At 48.5% G+C, this 20,340-nt stretch overlaps 1 protein-coding gene across 1 annotated transcript; it reads left to right on the top strand.

The window, feature by feature from the left end:
• Nucleotides 1–11: 11 nt before the first annotated feature.
• On the top strand, nucleotides 12–19,438 carry PMM2 (phosphomannomutase 2). The gene is made up of 8 exons (XM_019754101.3): nucleotides 12–169; nucleotides 4,555–4,666; nucleotides 7,823–7,899; nucleotides 8,577–8,668; nucleotides 10,060–10,159; nucleotides 10,284–10,359; nucleotides 11,541–11,656; nucleotides 18,225–19,438. Exons 1-8 carry the CDS (start codon nucleotides 104–106, stop codon nucleotides 18,324–18,326), a joined length of 741 nt encoding a protein of 246 aa, XP_019609660.2. The 5' UTR covers nucleotides 12–103; the 3' UTR covers nucleotides 18,327–19,438.
• Nucleotides 19,439–20,340: the final 902 nt, after the last annotated feature.

Raw genomic sequence — 20,340 nt, 5'->3', positions numbered from 1 at the left:
CTCCTCCCGGCGTGCCTTGCCGCACGGAGGCCGAACCCGGAAGTTCCGGGCCGAGTGTCAGGAGCCTACGTGTCCTAGCGGGTGCAGCGTGGAATTTGGGGACATGGTTCTGCCCGGCCCAGCGCTCTGCCTCTTCGACGTGGACGGGACCCTGACGGCTCCGCGGCAGGTAGGCGACGCCCGGCAGGCTGGAGGCAAAGGCTGCGGAGCCTCCTGCTGCTCTCAAATGGGGCTAACGACCCCCCCAAGGTGGGCGTGGAGGGGCGGCCAAGCACCGCCCACCTTTTCTGGCGGAGCTGAAGTCTATACTGGGTGGTGACCTGGAGGGATGAGAGGAAGACCTCAGTGTCGTGGGCGCGCGGCTGCTGGAGGAGTAGACGGCTGCAGCCGGTTTCTGCTTATTTAAGGAAAAAAGCGGCGACGGAGGAGATGCGGGGGGCGGGGGGGAGTCTAGAGTCGACGGCTGCACCGATGAGAAGGTGTGTTGGAGGTTTATTTTTGTCTATGCAGGGATGTAGGGTGCTCGTCAGCCTGCAGCCGTTATAACTGGTTTCTTCTGGGAGCCGTTCTAGTCCCACAGCTGGGGGGGCGGGGGGGGGTCAGAGCCAAGCAGTTAGTTTTTAAGCTCGTTCCTGTTCACTCTTTACCTGTCTCATCACTCAGGGTGCTCGGAGATGGAACAGGGCCGGAAATCTCTTGAGAGCAAGAAACTTGTATTGGGTTGGAAAACGCAGTTGTGGACTGTCACTGCAAGCCCTGGGTTTGACCCCCAGCTCAGCCCCCTTACCAGCCATGTGCCCTCCTCAGTCCCGGCACCTATGGGCTGTGCTTTGTAGCCTGTTATGAAGATTTCACATAGGTTTTCAGGTGGAACAGACCTGGTAGGTTCTCAGCTTTACCTCTTGACAGCTGTGTGACCTTGAGCAAGTTACCCAGCCTCAGCATCTAGGACTTTAAATGGGGACGTTACCTGTTCCCATGTGGTGTTTGTGAGGGTTGAATGAAATCAAACAAGTTCTTGAAAGTCTCCTGGCACACAGTAGGCTGTGTTCAGTAGTACTTAATACATATTAGCCGCCTCCATTACTCTCTTCACCCGCCCCTAGAATAGGCTGGGGTGATTGAGGAGACTTAGATTGTTACAGGCTGCCTGCTGAGAGCCTCCTAGGACTCCTGGAAACTTGCTTCCCACGTCCAGATTTTTTTCCTACAGGCACATACAAGTTTCAGTTAAGACCAACATTCGTGAGGACGCACCCTCTGACCTCCCCCTTGAGGAAGCACCCTCTGACCTCCCCCTTGCACAAACTGGTCACCGACCATCAGCCATTCGCACTTGAGACTGGGCCCAAATGGCCTCACTAGCTTCAGGTTCTATCCTTTACCTCCCTTAGTCTTGGCTGGATGGCAGCAGTGGTGTGCTGCAGAATTCCACAGCAAATGTGTGTGACCTTAGACACGTCATTTTAACTTTCAGGGCCACGTGTTTGATGTATCTAGTGAAGATATTCAACTGCAAGTTCTCCAAAGGTCCCCTTTGACTCAGATTCAGTGATCAAAACACACTTGTGGGTTGTCAAAAACCCATAGTGGTCTAGAGCCAAGCAATCATTGTTTGTAAAGAGTCAGATAGCAAATACTTCTGTCTTTGCCAACCATAAGGTCTGTAGTAACTACTCAGCTTTAATGCAAAAGCAGCCATAGACCATATGTAGACACAGCGTGGCTGTGTTCCAGTAAAACTTTACTCACTTACTACAAAAACAACTGCTCAATTTGGTTCATTGGCTGTAATGATCTAGGGTTTATATTCCAAGCCTCTTTACACAATATGATTGGACATTTTCAAACTTTCTTCTTTCATCCCAGGTAGGATAGATGTTATTACTATTTTAAGCATAAGGAAACAGACTCACGATTGTCGCCGGGCCTCAGCACATTGTTATTTACTAAGATTACCATTTTCTACTCTTGTTCTAAGGTGGAAGCTATTCTGCTTGCTGGATATGTCATTCGGGGAAGTGCCCTGACTCCCAAACGGAATCAGGTTATATAAGCATAAGGCATGAAATAGCAACAAAAGCAGGCAACCCACAGTGTATTCCCTTCAAACATTTGAAACACGACATTCATTGCAGTGAAAATAAATAATTTTAACACTCCAAAAAATCTGTAATTAAGAGAGAATTGTTTCTATGTGCTGGGTGCTCTTCGTAAAAAATAAAAATATTTTAGCAACAGATCTATTCATTTTCCAAATTTCCCTTCCTTGATACGTGCATTCTCAAACATTGAAAAGCACAATACCATCAGGAAGCAGAAGACTAAGTATTATTTCTCACAGCTGCTAAAACAGGATATAACCTAAACAGGTAAATTCTAATTAGAATAGAACCCTGAGCTTGGCCCGTTTCGCTGTTTTAATAGAATTATGTTGTACTAAACACTCCCAAGAAATGCCATTCTATCTGAAAACAGTTGAGCCTACACAAAGGGAGACATAAATCTAGGGGAGTTGCTTTCCAACTTTCTATCATGAAAAATTGCAAACATGCAGAATCACTGAAAAAAACAGTACCCAGAATAACCATATCCCTACCACGTAAATTCCACAGTGGTTGCCATTGACTTGGTCTTCTTTCTGTTTTTTCATCTTTGCTGTACCACTTCCTAAGCTGCAGTCATCACGGTATTTCGCCCCTAAATATTTGAGCCGGCATCTCTTTAGGACGCGTATCGTAACCACAGTATCGTCATCACACCACAGAAAACCATCCCCAATTCCCCAGTATTTAATACCCAAAGACCAGCAAACGTTTCTCTGTAAAAGGCCAGATAGTAAGTAGTTGAGGCTTCGCAGGCCATGTGGTCTCTGTCACAACCACTCAACTCTGATGTTGTAACCAGAAGTGAGCGGATGTGCCTGTGTGCCAGTCACGCTTCACACAGACAAGCAACGGGGCTGATTCTGGCCCATAGTTGGTATTTTGTTGACCCTTTGTCTACTCCAGTCAGTTTTCCTTAATTTTCCCAAAAAAGTCTTTTATAATTGTTTGCTTTATCAGAAGGTGAATTTTTCACATTTTTTCCATCTTAATTTCAAGTTTTTGGATCTTTTTGGATTTATGAAGAGTTCCTTGTAATTGTCAGCACAGAGAGTTATTCACAATAATTTTGCTCTAAAGATCTCTCTCTCTTATGATGGGATGTAGTTTAGATACTCTGCTGTGGTCACAAGCAGCTGGCTCTTACTTCCTGTTAAATATTTGCCTCTTCCTGACCACAGTACCATTTAGCTCAGCGGTGTACACAAGAGTGAAGATAAATTTTACCCTTAGGCTTCTGTTTGGAGATGGAAGTGTTGCTGCTTCTATTGTTGTTAGTATTACATTTTTAATATTTTGCAATCAAAGGAGTCTTCCCCACTTCCTCCCATGCTGCCCATCACGTCTGAGTAAACTTCTTGGGGGACTCAGAGACCCCTTTTCACAAAGGTCATTGACTCACCGAGGGTGCTTGCGCCGTTGTAGTTTTTGTGTAGTAGGTCGTGATTCCACGGGAAGATGGAGAAAAGATTGCACTCTAAGTCCCTCTGTACAATTTTATTTTATTAATCATGTGATTGTATTACTCTAAAACATTTTTTTTAGCAAAAGAGAAGCTTGAACTCTAGATGTTTATATACTGAAATGGACTTAAGTGGTTTTTTGGCTTTTGTTTTTAATGTCTGCTGACTTCATTTGTAAAGATAGTCCATGTAAAAGTACAGTTAAGATGGCTAAAAGTAATGAAATCAGACTCAAAAATTAATTGTGATTTGTCTTACTACAAGGATATCCTTTCATCTTAGTTTATAATTTGTTTTGAATTAGTACACAGTTTGGAATTTAATGAGCATAAAATTATACCATTGAAACCACTGTTTATAGAAAGAAGCATTTCTTTTAGGAGAGACTGAAAAAATCTAGTATTGTCGCCCCAATAAACTTCAATTTTAAAAAAAATCTAGTGACCTTTTAGGCTTTGTTTTTGTATAATTATGGTAAACCGACTATGGACTTCCTCTTTAATCTGATTGTTATTTTATTTTCGACCCAACACTTTAAATCCATAAATGGAATACAGTGTAGTACTTGAAAGAAATGCACTCGATCTATGTGTACGGGGCTTGGAATGACCACAGCTTAATGCTGTAAAAGCAAGTCACTGCACAAGACATGGAATGAGTCTACTTGTGTTTCAAAACGTAAGACCTGTTTCTGTACGTGCATATAGCCAAGGATATAAATGCATAGAAAAGTAGCTGGACCAGTACACAACAGCTGTTAACCTATCATTTGTCTTACATAAGGTAAAAAGAAGTAAAATTTAACAAGTTTTTTTTCTGGTAAGAAGTTGATGGCCCCAAATTATAGCTCAACTAGTTGGACTGAGCTACGGGCCTAGAAACGGAATTGGCACGTCTGAATGAGGAAGGGTTGTATTATGTTGTGATTTTAGTCTCCTGCTTACTTTATGGCTTATAACTATTGTATTTTCCTCTTTGCAATGCAGAAAATTACCAAAGAAATGGATGACTTTCTACAAAAATTGAGGCAGAAGGTCAAAATTGGAGTCGTAGGCGGCTCGGACTTCGAGAAGGTGCAGGAGCAGCTGGGGAATGATGGTAAACGACACTTTGCCAGTTACCTTTTGAGGAAAGATTCACTTCTTATGAGGGTATTGGGACCTGTGGCCATGAAGTAGCATCGGCAGCCGTAAGCCTCATTCCCATGTGGCAGGCTTCCTGCTTCTTGGGGGAAACATTTTCTCTGCCTTTGACTTTTCCTCTGTTTTTAATCCTGTAACTCAATTGCTGGAGTTGTTGGTGGAGCACCTGGTGCTCAGGTACATGGATCGATTCACCTAGAAGGGGGTGTGTGTGTGCGTGTGTGTGTGCGTGTCTGTGTGTCTGTGTGTCTGTGTCTTTTCCGGAACAACTTCTTGTCCCCATCCACTGCCCTTCTAGTCTCAGCTCGGGCCCCATGTCCTAACTGTCCTTGTCACCCAGGCATTGAGGTGCCCTCTGGGTCTAGGGGCCTCTTGTCTGTTGCCTTAGCACTGTGTTTCCCAGAGTTCCCTTAGTCATGAGTCACCTGGGCTCTTCCCCCACTTACTGAACCCCAGGAAACTGGAGATGCCTCTGGGCCCTTCACTGGAGAGTCTGACTGAACAGGTCTGCAGAGCCTCGGAACTGGATTTTAGCAACAACAGCCAGTAGATTCTAATGCCCAGCCCTGCTAGTGTAGTTAGCACTCTGAGTATTGCAGACTGTCTGGTTATAAGTTTATCTTGAAGGCTAGACTGTGGATTATTCATCTCGTAGCCCCAGGGCCGCCAGGGTGCCTGGCCTATCAGAAGACTGGGCAGAAAGACAGATGAATTGATCATTCTTTTTGCCACTGTTGGCATTTTTGTAACTGAGCAGAGTTTGTCCACCCAGCCCTACAGAGCCAATTACACTGACACGGGTGCAGTGAAAGAAATTGGCATTTATTGTATAGCACTACACAGTGGGGCATGGGCAGCCTGTGCTGGAAAAAGTTGAAACCCCCAGTGGTTTACAGACAAGGGGTTTTATAGAGCAAAAGTCAGGCGTAAAGGGTTTAGTGTCGTGGGCTGTGTTGATTGGTCAGTTTGTGTGTGTGTGTGTGTGTTTTTTAATTAAAGTTTATTGGGGTGACAGTGGTTAGTAAAGTTACATAGATTTCAGGTGTACAGTTCTGTAATACATCATCTACATATCACATTGTGTGTTCACCACCCAGAGTCAGTTCTTCCATCACCATTTATTTGATCCCCTTTACCCTCATCTACCACTCCCCTCCCCCGTTAACCTCTGGTAACCACAACTATTGTCTATGTCTATGAGTTTTTGTTTCTTTGTTTGTCTTGTTCCTTTGTTGCCTTCAGTTTTATATCCCACAGATCAGTGAAATCGTATGGTTCTCGATTTGTTTCTGTCTGCTTAGCATAATGATCTCAAGGTCCATCCATGTTGTCGCAGATTGGTCAGTTCTTATGCAAGCGTCAGCAATCTGATTTATTCACCTTCTAGTGGCAACCTGTTCGGGGCTGCCTGCCTGTGGCCAGGTGGCTGTGAGCAGAAGGAGAGGTCCCTAAGACATCTTGAGGTTGTGAGCCAGTGACATTATCTCAAGAACAGAAAAAGAACAGAGCCACACATTTCATGCTTCACAGGCTACATTCTTCTGTTATCTTCAGCAGAGTGTACCCTCGGAAACTTGCTACAGCAAGCCTACGAGTGAGCCCCAGGACATGACTACATTCCAGCATAGCTGTGATTTTTAAAAAGGGCTAATGTGAGCATTTTAACTAAAAGCTAAATTCTAATAGTCTGTTATGATTAGCTGTTGGCTTCATTTGGGGCCAGATGATTCTGTTGTCGGGGGCCGTCCCGTGCACTGTGGGATGTTGAGCAGCACCCCTGGCCTCCACCCACTGGATGCCAGTAGCGCCCTCACCCCCAGTGGGTGCAACAATCAAAAATGTCTCCAGACGTTCCCAAGTGTCCTCCAGAGGCAAAATCACCCCCAGTTGAGAACCACTGTTCTGGATGTAGCATCTCACAGTCCAAATCAGTATAAGGCTGTATTTATTGAACGCATTCCTAGAAGAGTAATTTATGCATTCCCTTTAAAACTCTCCATCTCCCTTACACTTAATTTGCCTTCTAGGTGCTCTGCTAGAAACGCTGTAAATCGCATAATGACGCACGTTGAGGCCCAGAAATCTCTTACCTCGTCTTGATTGTTCTTTCTGCCTCAGACTCAGGGGCTTAGTGTTAATGTAGGACAGTGTCCGTACATTTCAGAGCATGTGAGCCAAAACAACAGTCAAAACATTCACAACTGGGCTGGCCTGGTGGCTCAGGCGGTTGGAGCTCCGTGCTCCTAACGCCAAAGGCTGCCGATTCAATTCCCACATGGGCCAGTGCCAGATGGCTCAGTTGGTTGGAGCGTGTCCTCTCAACCACAAGGTTGCCGGTTTGACTCCCGCAAAGGATGGTGGGCTGCGCCCCCTGCAACTAACAATGGCAGCTGGACCTGGAGCTGAGCTGCGCCCTCCACAACTAAGATTGAAAGGACAACAACTTGACTTGTAAAAAAAAAAGTCCTGGAAGTACACACTGTTCCCCAATAAAGTCCTGCTCCCCTTCCCCGCCCCCCCCCAAAAAAAACACTCACAACTGCAAGAAGGTTGAAGACCCACCTGTGTCAGAATCACCTGCCGAGATCCAGAGGTGGGGACCCACCCAGTACACACACTGGGCATCTGCATTTTAGCACCTAAAGGTTGAGAATCCGTTTAGCGTTATGGGCAGGGTTTCCAAATCTGACTGCATGTGAGAATCACCTGAAGAGCTTTTTTTTAAAAAATCTGATTTTTAGCCTGGCCCCTGCACATTCTAATTCAGAAAGCAGAGCCTGCAAATCTGCACATTTTCCTCCCCCACCCTGGTGATGCGAATTCACGGGGAGCCCATCTTTATAGACGGCCAGACTGACGACAGACATGAAATGACCCATCACCAAGTTTCCGATCTCCTTCCTAGTCATCATCTTTTAAATTTGTAATTAAGAACCTTTAAAAAAAAAAAAAATAAGGAGCTTTTTCCCACGCACCCCACTCTATGAAGATAAGGTATTCTTTCACAGTTCATGTTGGCGTTGAGCAGTTTTATTGGTGTTAATTGTTAATCAAGAAATAGAAACACACGTTTCAGTTCATTGCACTCTGTTTTCTTTTGTTTTGGTTGCAGTGGTTGAAAAATACGATTATGTGTTTCCAGAAAATGGCTTGGTAGCTTACAAAGATGGGAAATTCTTGTGTAAACAGGTAGGTGCTTGAGTATCCAAACTACTAGATACCACTAGGAAAATGTTTTCCAAAAAGATGCTTGACACTGAGTGCATCTGGGGAAGGATATTTGGGAGCAGAGGAGCAGGAGTGGAAATGAATCTTCACCCTGTTTTTACATTTTGAATGTCGAACCATAGGCCTATTACATATTCCAGATTGTTAACTATATTTGTATAATTGCTTTTCAGGATACTTAATCTAATATTTCTATGTTGAGAGCAGAGACTAGGGCAGGCTGCTTCACTACAAGTATATTAGAGCGACTGTGTCACTCTTATGAGTATTAAGATCATTCTGTTCAGACATAAGAGAAAGCCAGAGTGGAACAAGTACATTTTCTGCCAGTATCTGTAGACACTTTAATTGAATAAAAGCAGCAACGATAAACTCTTTGGCCTTCCATGAAGCATTTGAAAAATAATGAATATAAACATCTTGACTAATGAAGCAAAAAATGCTTTTGACGAGTCCTTGCTGATTTGCCTAATGTTTTCAACCAGAGAGCAAAGGGAAAGAGGGAAAAGCAGTGGAGCATGTCACCCTCGCTGCTGCGACCCTCAGCTGATAGTGGGTCTAAGACCTGGGTTTGTTGTGAAGCCATTATTTATATGCCTCCCACGGATTCAAGTAACTCCAGTATTTTCTTTATCTAGAATATTCAAGGTCAGCTGGGTGAGGCCCTAATCCAAGATTTAATCAACTACTGTCTGAGCTACATTGCGAAAATTAAACTCCCAAAGAAGAGGTGGGTTTGCTTTTAACCGAGCGGCTCCACTGGAGTGTGGAGTGATGTCGTATGGTGGTGGGTTGGTGCTCAGTGAGGTCCAAAGCCCAGTAAGGGCTCACTGGAAACCTTCTGTAAAAGCCAGCGGCAGAAGGATGGTTATATCAACAACAGCGTGTCCACAGGATGGAAGTGGAAAACCATCTGCCTTCAGAGGCCGTCAGTGGGGGAAATGCCTGTGAAACAGCAAGATGAAAAAGGCTACATAAACCCCACCTGGAAGTCTCAATCTGGAGGCCCCCACGCTGAGTCCCCACACAAAGCTAGGTTGGGTTGGTCACAGTTGTTCGATCGGAATTAATTGCTATCATTTACAGTCTGGTTTCACCTTGTAAAATATCTAGATTTCTAGCTTCTGTTGCATCTGACCTGGCAGCGGCGCCCGTGCCCACATGGCAGCCGTCGGCTAGGCAGCCCCTCCCCCACCCGTCTTTCACAGGCCACTGCTCTCATTTTTCTGACCTCTGCAGGCATTTGATTTGAGGATCTGCCTCTTGCTCTGGATTCTATTATCTCAATTCCCTTTTAAAAATAATAATAACAGTAATGTACATACACACCCACAGTTAAAAGATTGGCAGGAAATGGACCTATATGCTAACATCGGCTATTTCTCGGTGGCTATTTCTTGGTGGTGAGGGTAACAAGTGGTTTCTTTGCAAAACTTATCATTTTGTTCTCAGTTCCCTGCACTTAATATGTGACACCCGGATGATCAGGGGGAGAAAGGGTTTTTAAATGGCCGTTAAGCTTCAGGATGTGCTGCACTCTCAAGACTATCAGAATTGATGGGATATGTGCCCCTGCTCAGAGGGCAAGGGCTTCCCTCGTCACATCAGTTCCCCCGAGGGGTTTGGATGAGACAGGCCAGACCCAGCTTGCAGCTGGATGATGGCACGTGAAGATTCCTTTTTCTCTTCCGTCTACTTTCGTCTATGTTAGAAATTTTCCATAGGAAAAAACGAAAATGTAACGTATAACCCAGGTCAGCTTAATCTTTACTTTGGACTAAGCATTAAGGGAGGATTTTTTAAAAAGAGAAGGCAGAGTCCTGTCATCGGAGAAGTTGTCATCCAGTGAGGGAGACCAATGTTTGCAGCTGTAATTCCAAATTAGCATGAGATGCCCAGTGACTTGGAGAGGCAGAATGGAGACCCACCTTGATCAGCATTTGCCCACATTTCTCAGCAGCACTCACGGGCCCCACATAGGTCAGGCAGGCGCAGTAAGACTTCAGGGAGGAGTCAGAGAGAGCGCCATCCTCTGCCTTTGGAATTGCCTGTTTATCCATCTGCAGTGTTGCCTGACTAAATAGTGTGTTTCTGGGACCTCTGTCCTGTTTCCCTCTCCAGGGGGACGTTCATTGAATTCCGAAATGGGATGTTAAATGTGTCCCCTATTGGAAGAAGCTGCAGCCAAGAGGAACGGATTGAGTTCTACGAACTGGATAAAGTGAGTCCTTCTGAAATGGCCCGGGTTTGTGAAGATCGGGTGTGCCGCTTTGTAGCCGTAGTTGGGAGTGTGCTTTCTACACATCAACGCAATAGACAATCAGTATCTTTTTTGTTTTTCTCAGAAAGAAAATATACGACAACAGTTTGTAGCGGATCTGCGGAAAGAGTTTGCAGGGAAAGGCCTCACGTTTTCCATAGGTATTGTATATCCAAATGGGTTTCAAGCTTTGCCAGGAGTTGGTGGTGGGCTGGTGTGTCCTTGAAATTGTGGGCTATGCCCAGTCTGTGGGGGAAAACCAGGCTCCAACGTGATCAGCCGTGGCAGAGATTTGCCCAGCTAGGAAGCGACTTATTTCTCGGCTACCGGGCTTGGTTCTCAGTTCTTACCTAGCAGAATTCTCCTGGTCAAAACAAGAGCTTCTTGCTTTAGTGGAGAGTAAGAACTTCTCACACCTTGGGGCAGGAGACAAACACGTTAGTGAGCTCCATAGCAGAGAGGTGTGGGAGCCTCTTGGAGAAGTTAGACTGTATATGTTTATATACTATTTGGACGGCAAGGAAACTTAGACACCAGCTGGGTTGGTTCTAGAAATCAAGAAACTTAGGCCCAGTAAGGAAAAGGGACTTTCCTGGGTTCACCAAGCTTTTATTAACCTTGACCAGCACGTGGATATTTCCAGTGGCTGACAGACTTCTTCCCGCAACACTCATCTCAGGCTCGTTTCTTTGGTAGAATATGCCTGTCGGAAATCAGCAAGCTGATTTCTCCTTTCGGAGCCAATGAATCACTACCTAAAGCGCTCTCATTTGACTAGTTCTAATAAATACTGGTTGTAGGGAAACTGGAATTGCAGAGGGAATATGTATAATAGATGAAGGGGTGGATTCTTAAGTATTCTTGAACAGTGAGGTGAACATCTTTCTGACAAAGCTTTCAAAGAGTTGTTGTTGCCGGTGAAAGCTGCCTGTAAATCCCCTCCCGTGAGTTTTATTTTTCCTGCAAGATGGACCGGCTGCTTCCGGGCATTGTCCACGGAGAGTATGTTGAAGCTGGAGATGAACACAACTGAATGAGAATCTCAGCAGCTGTTTCCCCCCCAGCATGCTTCATTTAAACCCACCGGCCTGACAGAGCTTTAATGCAAAGGCATTTCTCACCCTGAGCTGATACCCCTTTTTAGATTGTAGGTGACATCATGTTGGAAAAACACAACGTGGGATGAATTTCTAGCACCCATCCCTGGAGTAGTATAGTATCAAACATCGTCTGTGGCAAGCCCGTTGCTGACGAGTAAATTGCACTTTTTTTTTTTTCAGTGACACATCATTAAGCCCCCTTTTCACCTTTAGCTTTTGTGTTTCCCCTCCCCCCTTGGCAGGAGGCCAGATCAGCATTGATGTCTTTCCTGATGGATGGGACAAGAGGTATTGCCTGGGACATGTGGAAAAGGACGGCTATCAGACCATTTATTTCTTTGGAGACAAAACCATGCCAGTGAGTACGGAAGCGATTTTGCAGTTTCGTTGTTCAGTTTGGGCTTGCAGGGAGAAAATGGCCGAATGGGCTTTCTTCCCCTCCACCCACGCTTTACCCACGGGCGCAGCTCAACCTGAGTGATGCTTCTGTCCTACGAGGGGGGTGTGATTAAGGCCGCGTCCCCTCCGTGCTCAGACACCTGACACCTGAGTGGAGAATCGAGCCTTTCAGTTGGCTTTTGAATTAAATATTACCCGCCTCAAGTGCCTTCCAGAACACCTGTCCCAGTGCTGTCAAATTCTCTGCATTTCAGAGCCCGGCCATTTTTATTTTTCCGCAGTGTTTTGTTTCCCAGGGGCATTCATTTCAGTTGGCCAGTTAGGAGTCGTTCGTGATAGGCAGACAGGGAGTCTCACAGTCTGAAATTCAGGAGCAGGCACCAGGGACACTTAAGAGGTGAAGTGTCAGTCCTGGGCATCACACACGGGACATGGGAGCCCTCCCAGGGGGTGTCGGAAATCCCTGGTCTGGGACTGAATCTGAACCCAGCAGGGTCCGCTGTTCAAGTCCAGCACCGCAGGAGGAATCCATAGGAGGAGTTTCCCCAAAGGCATCGTGGCTCTACTTGGGACACGTGGGTCCCCACGGAGGTCGGAGAGGTGCTGCACCCATTCTCGCTGCCCAGCCTCAGCCTCGGTGTCTCCCTTTAAATTCCTGTTGCCCTCTGTGCCTTCCTGCTGTTCTCACGTGCCGCCCAGCCTGGTGGTTACCTGGCCATCAGGCGTCCCACTGCTCCCAGCAGTTGCATCGTACGTGCTGCCTGTCCAGACCTTTTCATCCCTCCGCTCTCTGGTTCACGCCAGAATGCTTGCTTTTCTGCTGAGGTCTATCCCCGGTAGACCTGCCTTTCAGCAGGCTCTCCACATCGTCTTCCTGCATGAAAGGGACTTCCGGATAGTATAGCTACGTGTCGTGTCCTCCGTTCAGAATTATAAAACGGGGACTCCAAAGGATAAGTAACTTGCCCAAGGTCACACAGCTAATGACAGAGCTGGCGGCTCCAGAACGGACTAGCTGCCCGTTAAATGAGTCTGCTTTCCAGTCTACACACCCTCCCTCCAGTGGCCCGGGAAAGAGTCTGTTCTGCTTCCCAGGCGACCGTGGTGCTTTTCAGGTGGTTTATCAGTCAGCCTTTTTTCTGAATGACAGAATGGTGTATAATCATATCCTCTCGTGGCTGTGCTCTGGATGCAGAAGTACTTTGAATGCATTCTTTGACAAAACCCACTATCTTGACTCGATATCTCTAGAAAAAGTAAGCTCGTGAAATTACACCCAAGAGTGAAGGAACGGCCAGCAGCGTCTTCGGTCCTGCCAAGTTGGTGCCATTTCTTACAGGCTGAGGACAGTTCTCAGGCGAAAAGCGAGTGTTCTGAACTGATGATGGTCTTGCTCTGTGTAAATAGCTGTCGGAAGCGTCAGGTGGGGCTTTACAGAAAGGAATGTGGTTCTGGAGAGGATTGGAAAGTGGCTTCTTTTGGGAATTCTTCATGTGGGAATTAGAGGTTTTCTATTCTGTCTAACCACTGCCATTACCGCACGTTGGTGGTTTTTCTAAATCTAAATCTTTTTAAAAATGGATGTTATTCAGTGTTTTCACCCGTGATTCTTAAGTCATGTGCATACACGTTGTAGAAAATTAGAAAAAGTATAAAGAAAGAAGTATAACCCACTTGTAGTCACAGCCGACGTGCCTCCCAGCCTCCTCTCTGACCGACACGGTCTCAAATGTAGGACACCCCCCCCCCGCACGTCCACTGTTTTATTTTCTGCTTTTGTTCTCTTATATATTTTATTTCCCCCACGTTAGTGAGTCTTTGAAAACAAGGTTTGGATGGCCGTAGAACATTCTGTCACTTAGGCATAGCTCATTTACCCATTCCCCTAGCAGAGGCACTTTGGGATTGTGGTTTTTTTGCTGTTGTAACTAACGCTGGTCAACATTCTCCATCATTCTTTGTCCTCCACTCGGATCCTTTTAGTCAGTGATGTCCTGGAAACGGGAGTGAATGGTCCAGCTATCAAACTTTTCAACAGCATATCAGTGCCTGCCACTTGAGGCACAGAGCAGTTCAAATACAGGCTTTAAGCCTCTTTTCATATTTGGGGATAGACATTTTGAAGGCTGTTTTCTCTGGTAAATGTTTTTGCTGGCTTCCAGAGCATCCGAACTAAGAGCTGTCACTAAAAAGCCACTTCTCTGCTGGGCACTCCAGGCTCAGAAGCCTGCCTGACCCCTCCCCTCTCCCAGCCACGCAGCCTCCGTCTGCTGGGATCTGATGTTACACAAAGGGTGGAAGGTGTCGGCCCTCACTTTTAAATAGTTGTCCATCCTGGAAACCCCCTCACCCTTCTCATCAGCCACAACAACCAGGGTCTGTTAAAACCCAGCTTTGAGTTCAGCCTGGGGCTGGGGGTCTTGGTTTGCTGCAGGGAAGAAGAGGGCCAGGGCATGGAAAGACACCCCCACACTGCTCCGCATGGCTTTCCCGGGGCTACACCCTCCACATCGCCTGCAGCCTTTCTGAATTCTCAGGCAAGACGCTTCTGCGGGTCTGCTGCTTGTTGCCAAAACTTCTTGGCTCTAAGGCATTTGCAGCATGAAAACATTCTAACCCTTTGTGACTGTGAACCCCTGATGGACTGACTCAGCTGTTCCCCTTTGGGTTGGACCAGGTTAGAGGTTCTGAACCCGGCTGAGGAGCCCCCACTGGCTCCCCTGTGGGAGGGCGGGAGGCAGGGTGCTCACCGGACCACAGGCAGCTCGTATTCACTGGGGTCCGTGCGGACCTGCCTGCCTCCCTTCTGAACACCAGATTCCATGGCCTCAGAGGTGCTGAGAACAGGACAGTGGCTGAGGGGACAAGCCCTGAGGAAGGAGCCACAGCTCTTGTGTTCAGGGAGACAGGCCTCGGGCCCCTTGGAGTGTGGCTGGCCTCCCAGAGTCCCCAGAATCAGCATTTGGGTGCACTCCCGTGCCAAGGCACCCCATGTAGCTCTGAGCCCCATTTATACATGAGGCGCTTGTGCCAGAGCTATCAGCAGAGCTTGAAGGTCACCCGAGGGACGTTGGCCTGCCAGCCAGCTCGCTTTCCATCACGCCTCAGGCTTGTTCATCGCTAGGTCCCAAGCCACTGGTTCTCAGTCCTGAAGTACATTAGAATCGTGTGATCGCTTTGAAACCCTCGTGACCCTCAGGCCAGGGTTTTTATTGTTTTAAAGCATAAATATTGGCTGTCTTTTAGGAAAATTTAGTACAGTTATCTAAGGGCATACATTTTCAAATCGATAAGTTGTTTGTGACTAGTGTCGACCCCAGCTGATTGTCACACATCAAGAAAGCAGCCACACCCTGCACTCAAGCGCCTGCCCTCGTGCCCTAGTGTATGTACCAGCCCCGCTGTGGCACAGGGGACGCTGAGCACCTGGCAGCACTTGGCTGGTGTGGCTCAGGAGCTCTGAGGACATCCTGGGTCTCTGGACCCAGTACCTTTTCTTTCCCCAGTTTTAACTGAAGCACTTGTAAAGCTTCCGCAGTGACTGTCAGCTGCCGCCAGCCCAGGGCAGAGCCCTCAGTTTTGTAGCCATCCTACCTAGACATTTGATAAACGCTTGTGAAACTGATGCCGGGGCAACGTGCACCAGCAGCACGAGTCTGAACTCCAAGCTGTAGAGAGTCTGCCTGTGCCTCTGGCCGGTGTTCACGCAGCCAAGACCTGGAAGTCGGCAGGCTGGCGAGCAGGGCACACAGGACAGGGACACTCTCAACACAGTCCCCTGTGTCTCCAGCATCAGAATAGTCAGGGCTCACTGCGGTGACAGTGTATGCAGAGCTGGGGTGGGGGAGAGATGTTCCTCAGCCCTTCCACCCCCGCCCCGTCTGAACACAGCAGATAGCCTTCTGTCTCTCGTCCCGGCCTTGGCCTGGGAGGAATTTAAATATTCATGGGCCGTTTGCACTGAGCCTCTCCTGTGGGCCCATCACATACACTCTAACAGAATACGGAATACTGGGTTAGGCATCCCTTTGCCCCTTCACTCCCTCGATCTTCTCGCGGGAACTGGCTTTTGTTTTGGGTCTTGGAGGAGGCTGAGCTTCCTCGCCAGAGTCTGGAAACCTTTGGTGCACGTGCAAGTCCAGTATCTGAAGTTTCTGGTTGTCTGAGGCCTCTTTATTCTAGAGGCCACACTCTCACTAACTCAGTGTTTCAGCTCCTCTTCTCTTCACGTCGCTCGCTCTGACTCTGGTTTGCAAGCTCTGTGCAGCCTCAGGAAGGAGCCCCACCTTATCTCCCCCCCCCCCCCAATGCCTTGAGAGTCACAAAAGAGGAGGCCAGGTATCCTGGCAGGAAGGAAAGGATGGTAAAGGCTGATGGGGCGTGGGGTGCACTTCTGCCAGCTCCGCTGCCCTCTGAAAACAAGCAGAGCTGAGGGGGCTCACAGCCCAGCCCAGCAGGGGGAGGTTTTGACCCTCAACCCGGCTTCCTTAAGTGAAGGTGAGTTACACAGCAGCTCCACACCCCATCCCAGCAGGACCATGGAGCCTCATGCAAAGTTAGGTATCTTTCAGCTCCACTCCCATCCCTGCATGTGACGTCCTGGCAGCTGTCAGTCCTTTTTGCTTGAGGCTGCTCTCCCCAGCTAGTGGCTTTGCCCTCACGCTGCACCCTGGCCGTCTGCAGGGCCCTCCTAACCGCTCTGCTTCTGCCTTTGTGTCCTCACTGGTGCAGTTTTCTGGTAGCTTCGCAGAAAGTCGCAGGTCCTTACTATGACCTGCGAGGCTCTCTGGGGCCTGGCTGCTGCCTGCCCTTCCAGCCTCACCCAGCAGGTTCTCGAGAGCTGAGCTGCCTTCCCCACAGGTAGTCAGTGACGTGGCCCGTCCCCTCACTTCCTTCAGGTCTCTGCTCAAAGGCTCCACCGTCGTCCCTCTAGGTTCCCTTCCCTTCTGTCCTTTGCAGCCCTTTCCTGCCGATGAAGCTGGAAGGCAGCCCTTTGTCGTTTGTGCTTTTGTCGGCCCCCCTCTGTCTCTTTGCTGAAAGCATGCCAAGCAGGGAGCGGTTGCACAGCCGGGTGTGTTGGGTTGGTTCATAGGTGATGACTGACTCCTCCCTCCTAAGTCGGTGAGTGACAGGCAGTGAATGTGTCCCAGACAGATGTGTGCCTTTTCTGGACGGCGCAGGCGTTGGTTTCTCCTTTGAGCATACTTCTCTGTGGTGGTGTTTTTTTAATGAGAAGGACTAGAACTGGTGTCATGTTCACTTGTTTATTAGGTAGTAGTGCTGCCCGTGAGACTCAGGGCCTCTGAGTGACGGCCGCTCCACAGGCTCCTGAGTGGGCCTCGGGGAAGGACTTTCCTGAACACAGCGCCAAGGTCACGTCGTCCTCACACTGCACCTTGGGCCCCTGCAGTGGTGCCTCCTGAAAACGGGAACTTCACCTCTACTTGGGGAAGCCGTCTGCTGGGGGATGGGTTCTTCTTAAAAAATGAGAGCAGTAGTCATTTCAGGTGTCAGGCAGCCCTTTAAAAGGATGTCAGCTTTTCCTCCAGAATATTTGAGGAAAAACAAACAAACATTCTCAGCAATTATTTTCATGGTATAATGAATTAATTGACTTTTCCAAGATGGTGAATGAAGACTGCTTATCCAATTTTACGAGGAAAATCCAGGAAATTCCCTAAGAAGACAAGCAAGGGCTTTCCTGCAGTGCTGGGAACCAGCGGGACGGGGGACCCATAGTTACAGGACACCCCCCCCCCCCCAGCTGCGTGCCCAGCTCCTCCCACATACGTGTCCTCACAAAAGCACAATTCCTGGAGGCACACCCAGTGAAATAAGGTGTGAAAACACCCAGAAAGCCGAATTAGGGGCTGACACAGTGATTGCTTTCTAGGGGCCTTCCCCAGATCCCATGCTCTCTTCCAGTAACCCCCACTTTACAGGTGGGGAGTTGCCTGCAGCAACCCCTAGTCAGGGGTACAACCAGGATGTCAGTCCAGGGCCGCCCGGCTCACCGTGGCCCGGACACCAGCCACGTGTGCTGTTTCCATTTAAATCAAAATCAAATTCCGTTTCTCTGTCCAGCCACACAGTGAGTGCTCCATATTCACGTGGCCAGTGACCTCTGTCCGCTCAGAGCTGAATGGGTCCACCATCACAGAATGTTCCGAGGGCAGAGCCCTGCCACACTCCCTGGCACTTGTGAGAAAAGTCTGGGCACGGTTAAAACAAACCGATGGCAGTGAGAAGTCTGTCACCTGTCATGCTCGCTTTCTTTATAGAAAAAAATAAGCCTCAGTTCTGCAGAACATAATGAGTTCTTTCACTGGCATAATTACATGTTCCCAGCTAAATTGCCGTTCAGTGGAAGGTGATAAACCCTCTCTCAGTGATGACTGTCTCTCAGTTTCCAGAGAAACAAGGTAACAAGAAAGCCCCTCCCTGCCCATCAAATGGCAAGTCCCTCATTTCTCTGGCAGCCCCAGGGCTACAGCAGCAGTGGCTGCATCCGTTTCATGTCTTCACAGGGTGGAAATGACCATGAGATCTTCACAGACCCCAGGACCACGGGCTACACTGTGACGACACCCGAGGACACGTGCAGGATCTGTAAAGAGCTCTTCTCCTGATGTCCCCTCCGGGGACTGGGAGGGAGGCCCTGCTGACAAGCCTGAAAGAGTCCTTTTGTGGCCCACCCAGATCCCACCCTCACAGGCCCACAGGACATTTATAACCAACCTGGGACAAAAGTTTAAAAACACTTCCTGAAATGAAGCATCTGCGAAGCATCCGCTTGATGGGGGCTCTGAACCCAGGGCATTGCGGTCATCAGGTGCTGTTCAGCTAAGTGACCGTGTGTGCTGTTTTTCCACCTCACTTCTTGGCTAGGAGCCACCAAGCTCAGCATGGCCTGTGGCCAGGTGGCCCGCCAAGGGAACTGACCCCGAGCAGTTTGCATCTCAGCTGGCCTGGCACGCAGGTTAGCTCTATATACACTACACATCGAAGAGCTGGTTCTGTAAGCATCAAAATGGGAGGAAGGAAGTCTCAACAGCCCCCGTGGAGAATGGGCACACAGCCCTTCCCTGGGTGCTGGCTCTGAGCCCAGGTTCAGGAACACTAATTAGGGCATCACTTCACCAAAAGAACCTCGTTACTGGGCCTGCGGGGCTTCCCAAGGGCCCTGTGCACCTCATGCGCCTCGAGTTTTTCAGGGATCAGGTGAAAGTCTGGATACTTCACAGAACAGCTTTTAACAAGTAAGCATGTTCACCCTGTTGTCACCAGACTCCACCTCAGCGCTTGGGAGCAGCCATGGTTGGGCCTGGGACCCCCTCTCCTCCCTTCCACATTTTGCAAGTTTGTGAAACTGGAAGACAGCTTTCCAAGGCAACGGTTCACATGTCACTTTTTAGCATCTGGAAATGTTGGGACCCACAAACCCTCCACAGACTGGTGCTGCTTCAGGCCACAGCAGGGCCTCTGCTGGCAGCTCCCACCAACCTGAATCTACCAGGTGCTTCCATCGCAGAGGACCCTGCCCCCCCTCAACCTTGAGCCCCAGCTTGTCTTGGTTCTGGGTCAAGTTGGGTGAAACCTGCCCACCTTTACCACACACGGTTGACACTTCAGTGGTCCCAAAGATGTGCCATCGGTGGCATCTTGTTGAATTTTGCAAATGATACTGTAATGACCTTTCAAGATGAAAAGTAGCAAATTAAAATGCTTTTACTTTCCTGTTTCTCATTTTGATTACTTGTTTCCTCCTTGTTAAATGAGTGGTGAAGTGAAAGCTTAGCTCTAACCTTGGATCTGGAAGGAAATCTCAGCCCTTCTAGGGCTGCGCCTCTCTGATGCTCTGTCCGCCTTTAGGCTGTTGTACACGCTGACTGCAGGGTGCAGGCCCTTCCAATACTCTTCAGCCCCACTGGTTCCCAAACATCCTGGATCAAAGCAAGACAACCAGTCTCGCTCCACCTTGTCCTAACCGTTGTCATGGGAGACGGTCCCGTTGCACAGGCTGCCAGGCCGGGCCATGAGCTTCGGATTACCAGCGGCTACTTCAGACCCTTGGGCCCCTTGCCCCATCATCCCCCGCTCTTTGCCTCTGCACTGTCAGAATTGCCTCAACCTGCAACTTTCTTCTCATCCCAGTCCAGCCTTCCCATCATTTCTTCCATCTCCTCTCCTTAGACATTTCGTAACCTCCCCCAGCCAAGCACTGTGGTGGGGGCATGAGTAATAGCTACGCAAGTGTGAGGCGCTGACTGGTGCCTTACAGATGCTCCCCGAGCGGCAGGCTCTGTCGTCGGCAGGAAACAGCAGGTCTGCCAAGATTCCAATCCTAGTCTGCGGCTGACCAGCTGTGTAACTTAGGATGTTCGTCTCAGCCTCAGTTCGCTCATCTGTCAAATGGGATACAGTCCCTAGGACATAGGTGATTCATTTCAGTAAAGCCCTTTGGACACCCCACCCCCAGGAACCCTGTAAGGCCGGACTCAGCCCTACTTGACAGATAAGGACGAGCTGTCATTCCCTCAGCCTTGTGGAGTTCTCAGGATAAAGACCCCATCACCACAAACGTGAACATGGTGGCTACGTGTTAAGCAAGTGGGAGTCAGCCTGGAGCTGGTAAGAAAGCAA

This window comes from Rhinolophus sinicus, chromosome 10 (genome assembly GCF_057876585.1).
Source record: "Rhinolophus sinicus isolate RSI-liver-muscle chromosome 10, RSI-T2T, whole genome shotgun sequence".
Taxonomy (NCBI): domain Eukaryota; kingdom Metazoa; phylum Chordata; class Mammalia; order Chiroptera; family Rhinolophidae; genus Rhinolophus; species Rhinolophus sinicus.
The sequence above is the reverse complement of the archived record's forward strand: the minus strand, read 5'-3'. Positions and strand labels throughout refer to the sequence as shown.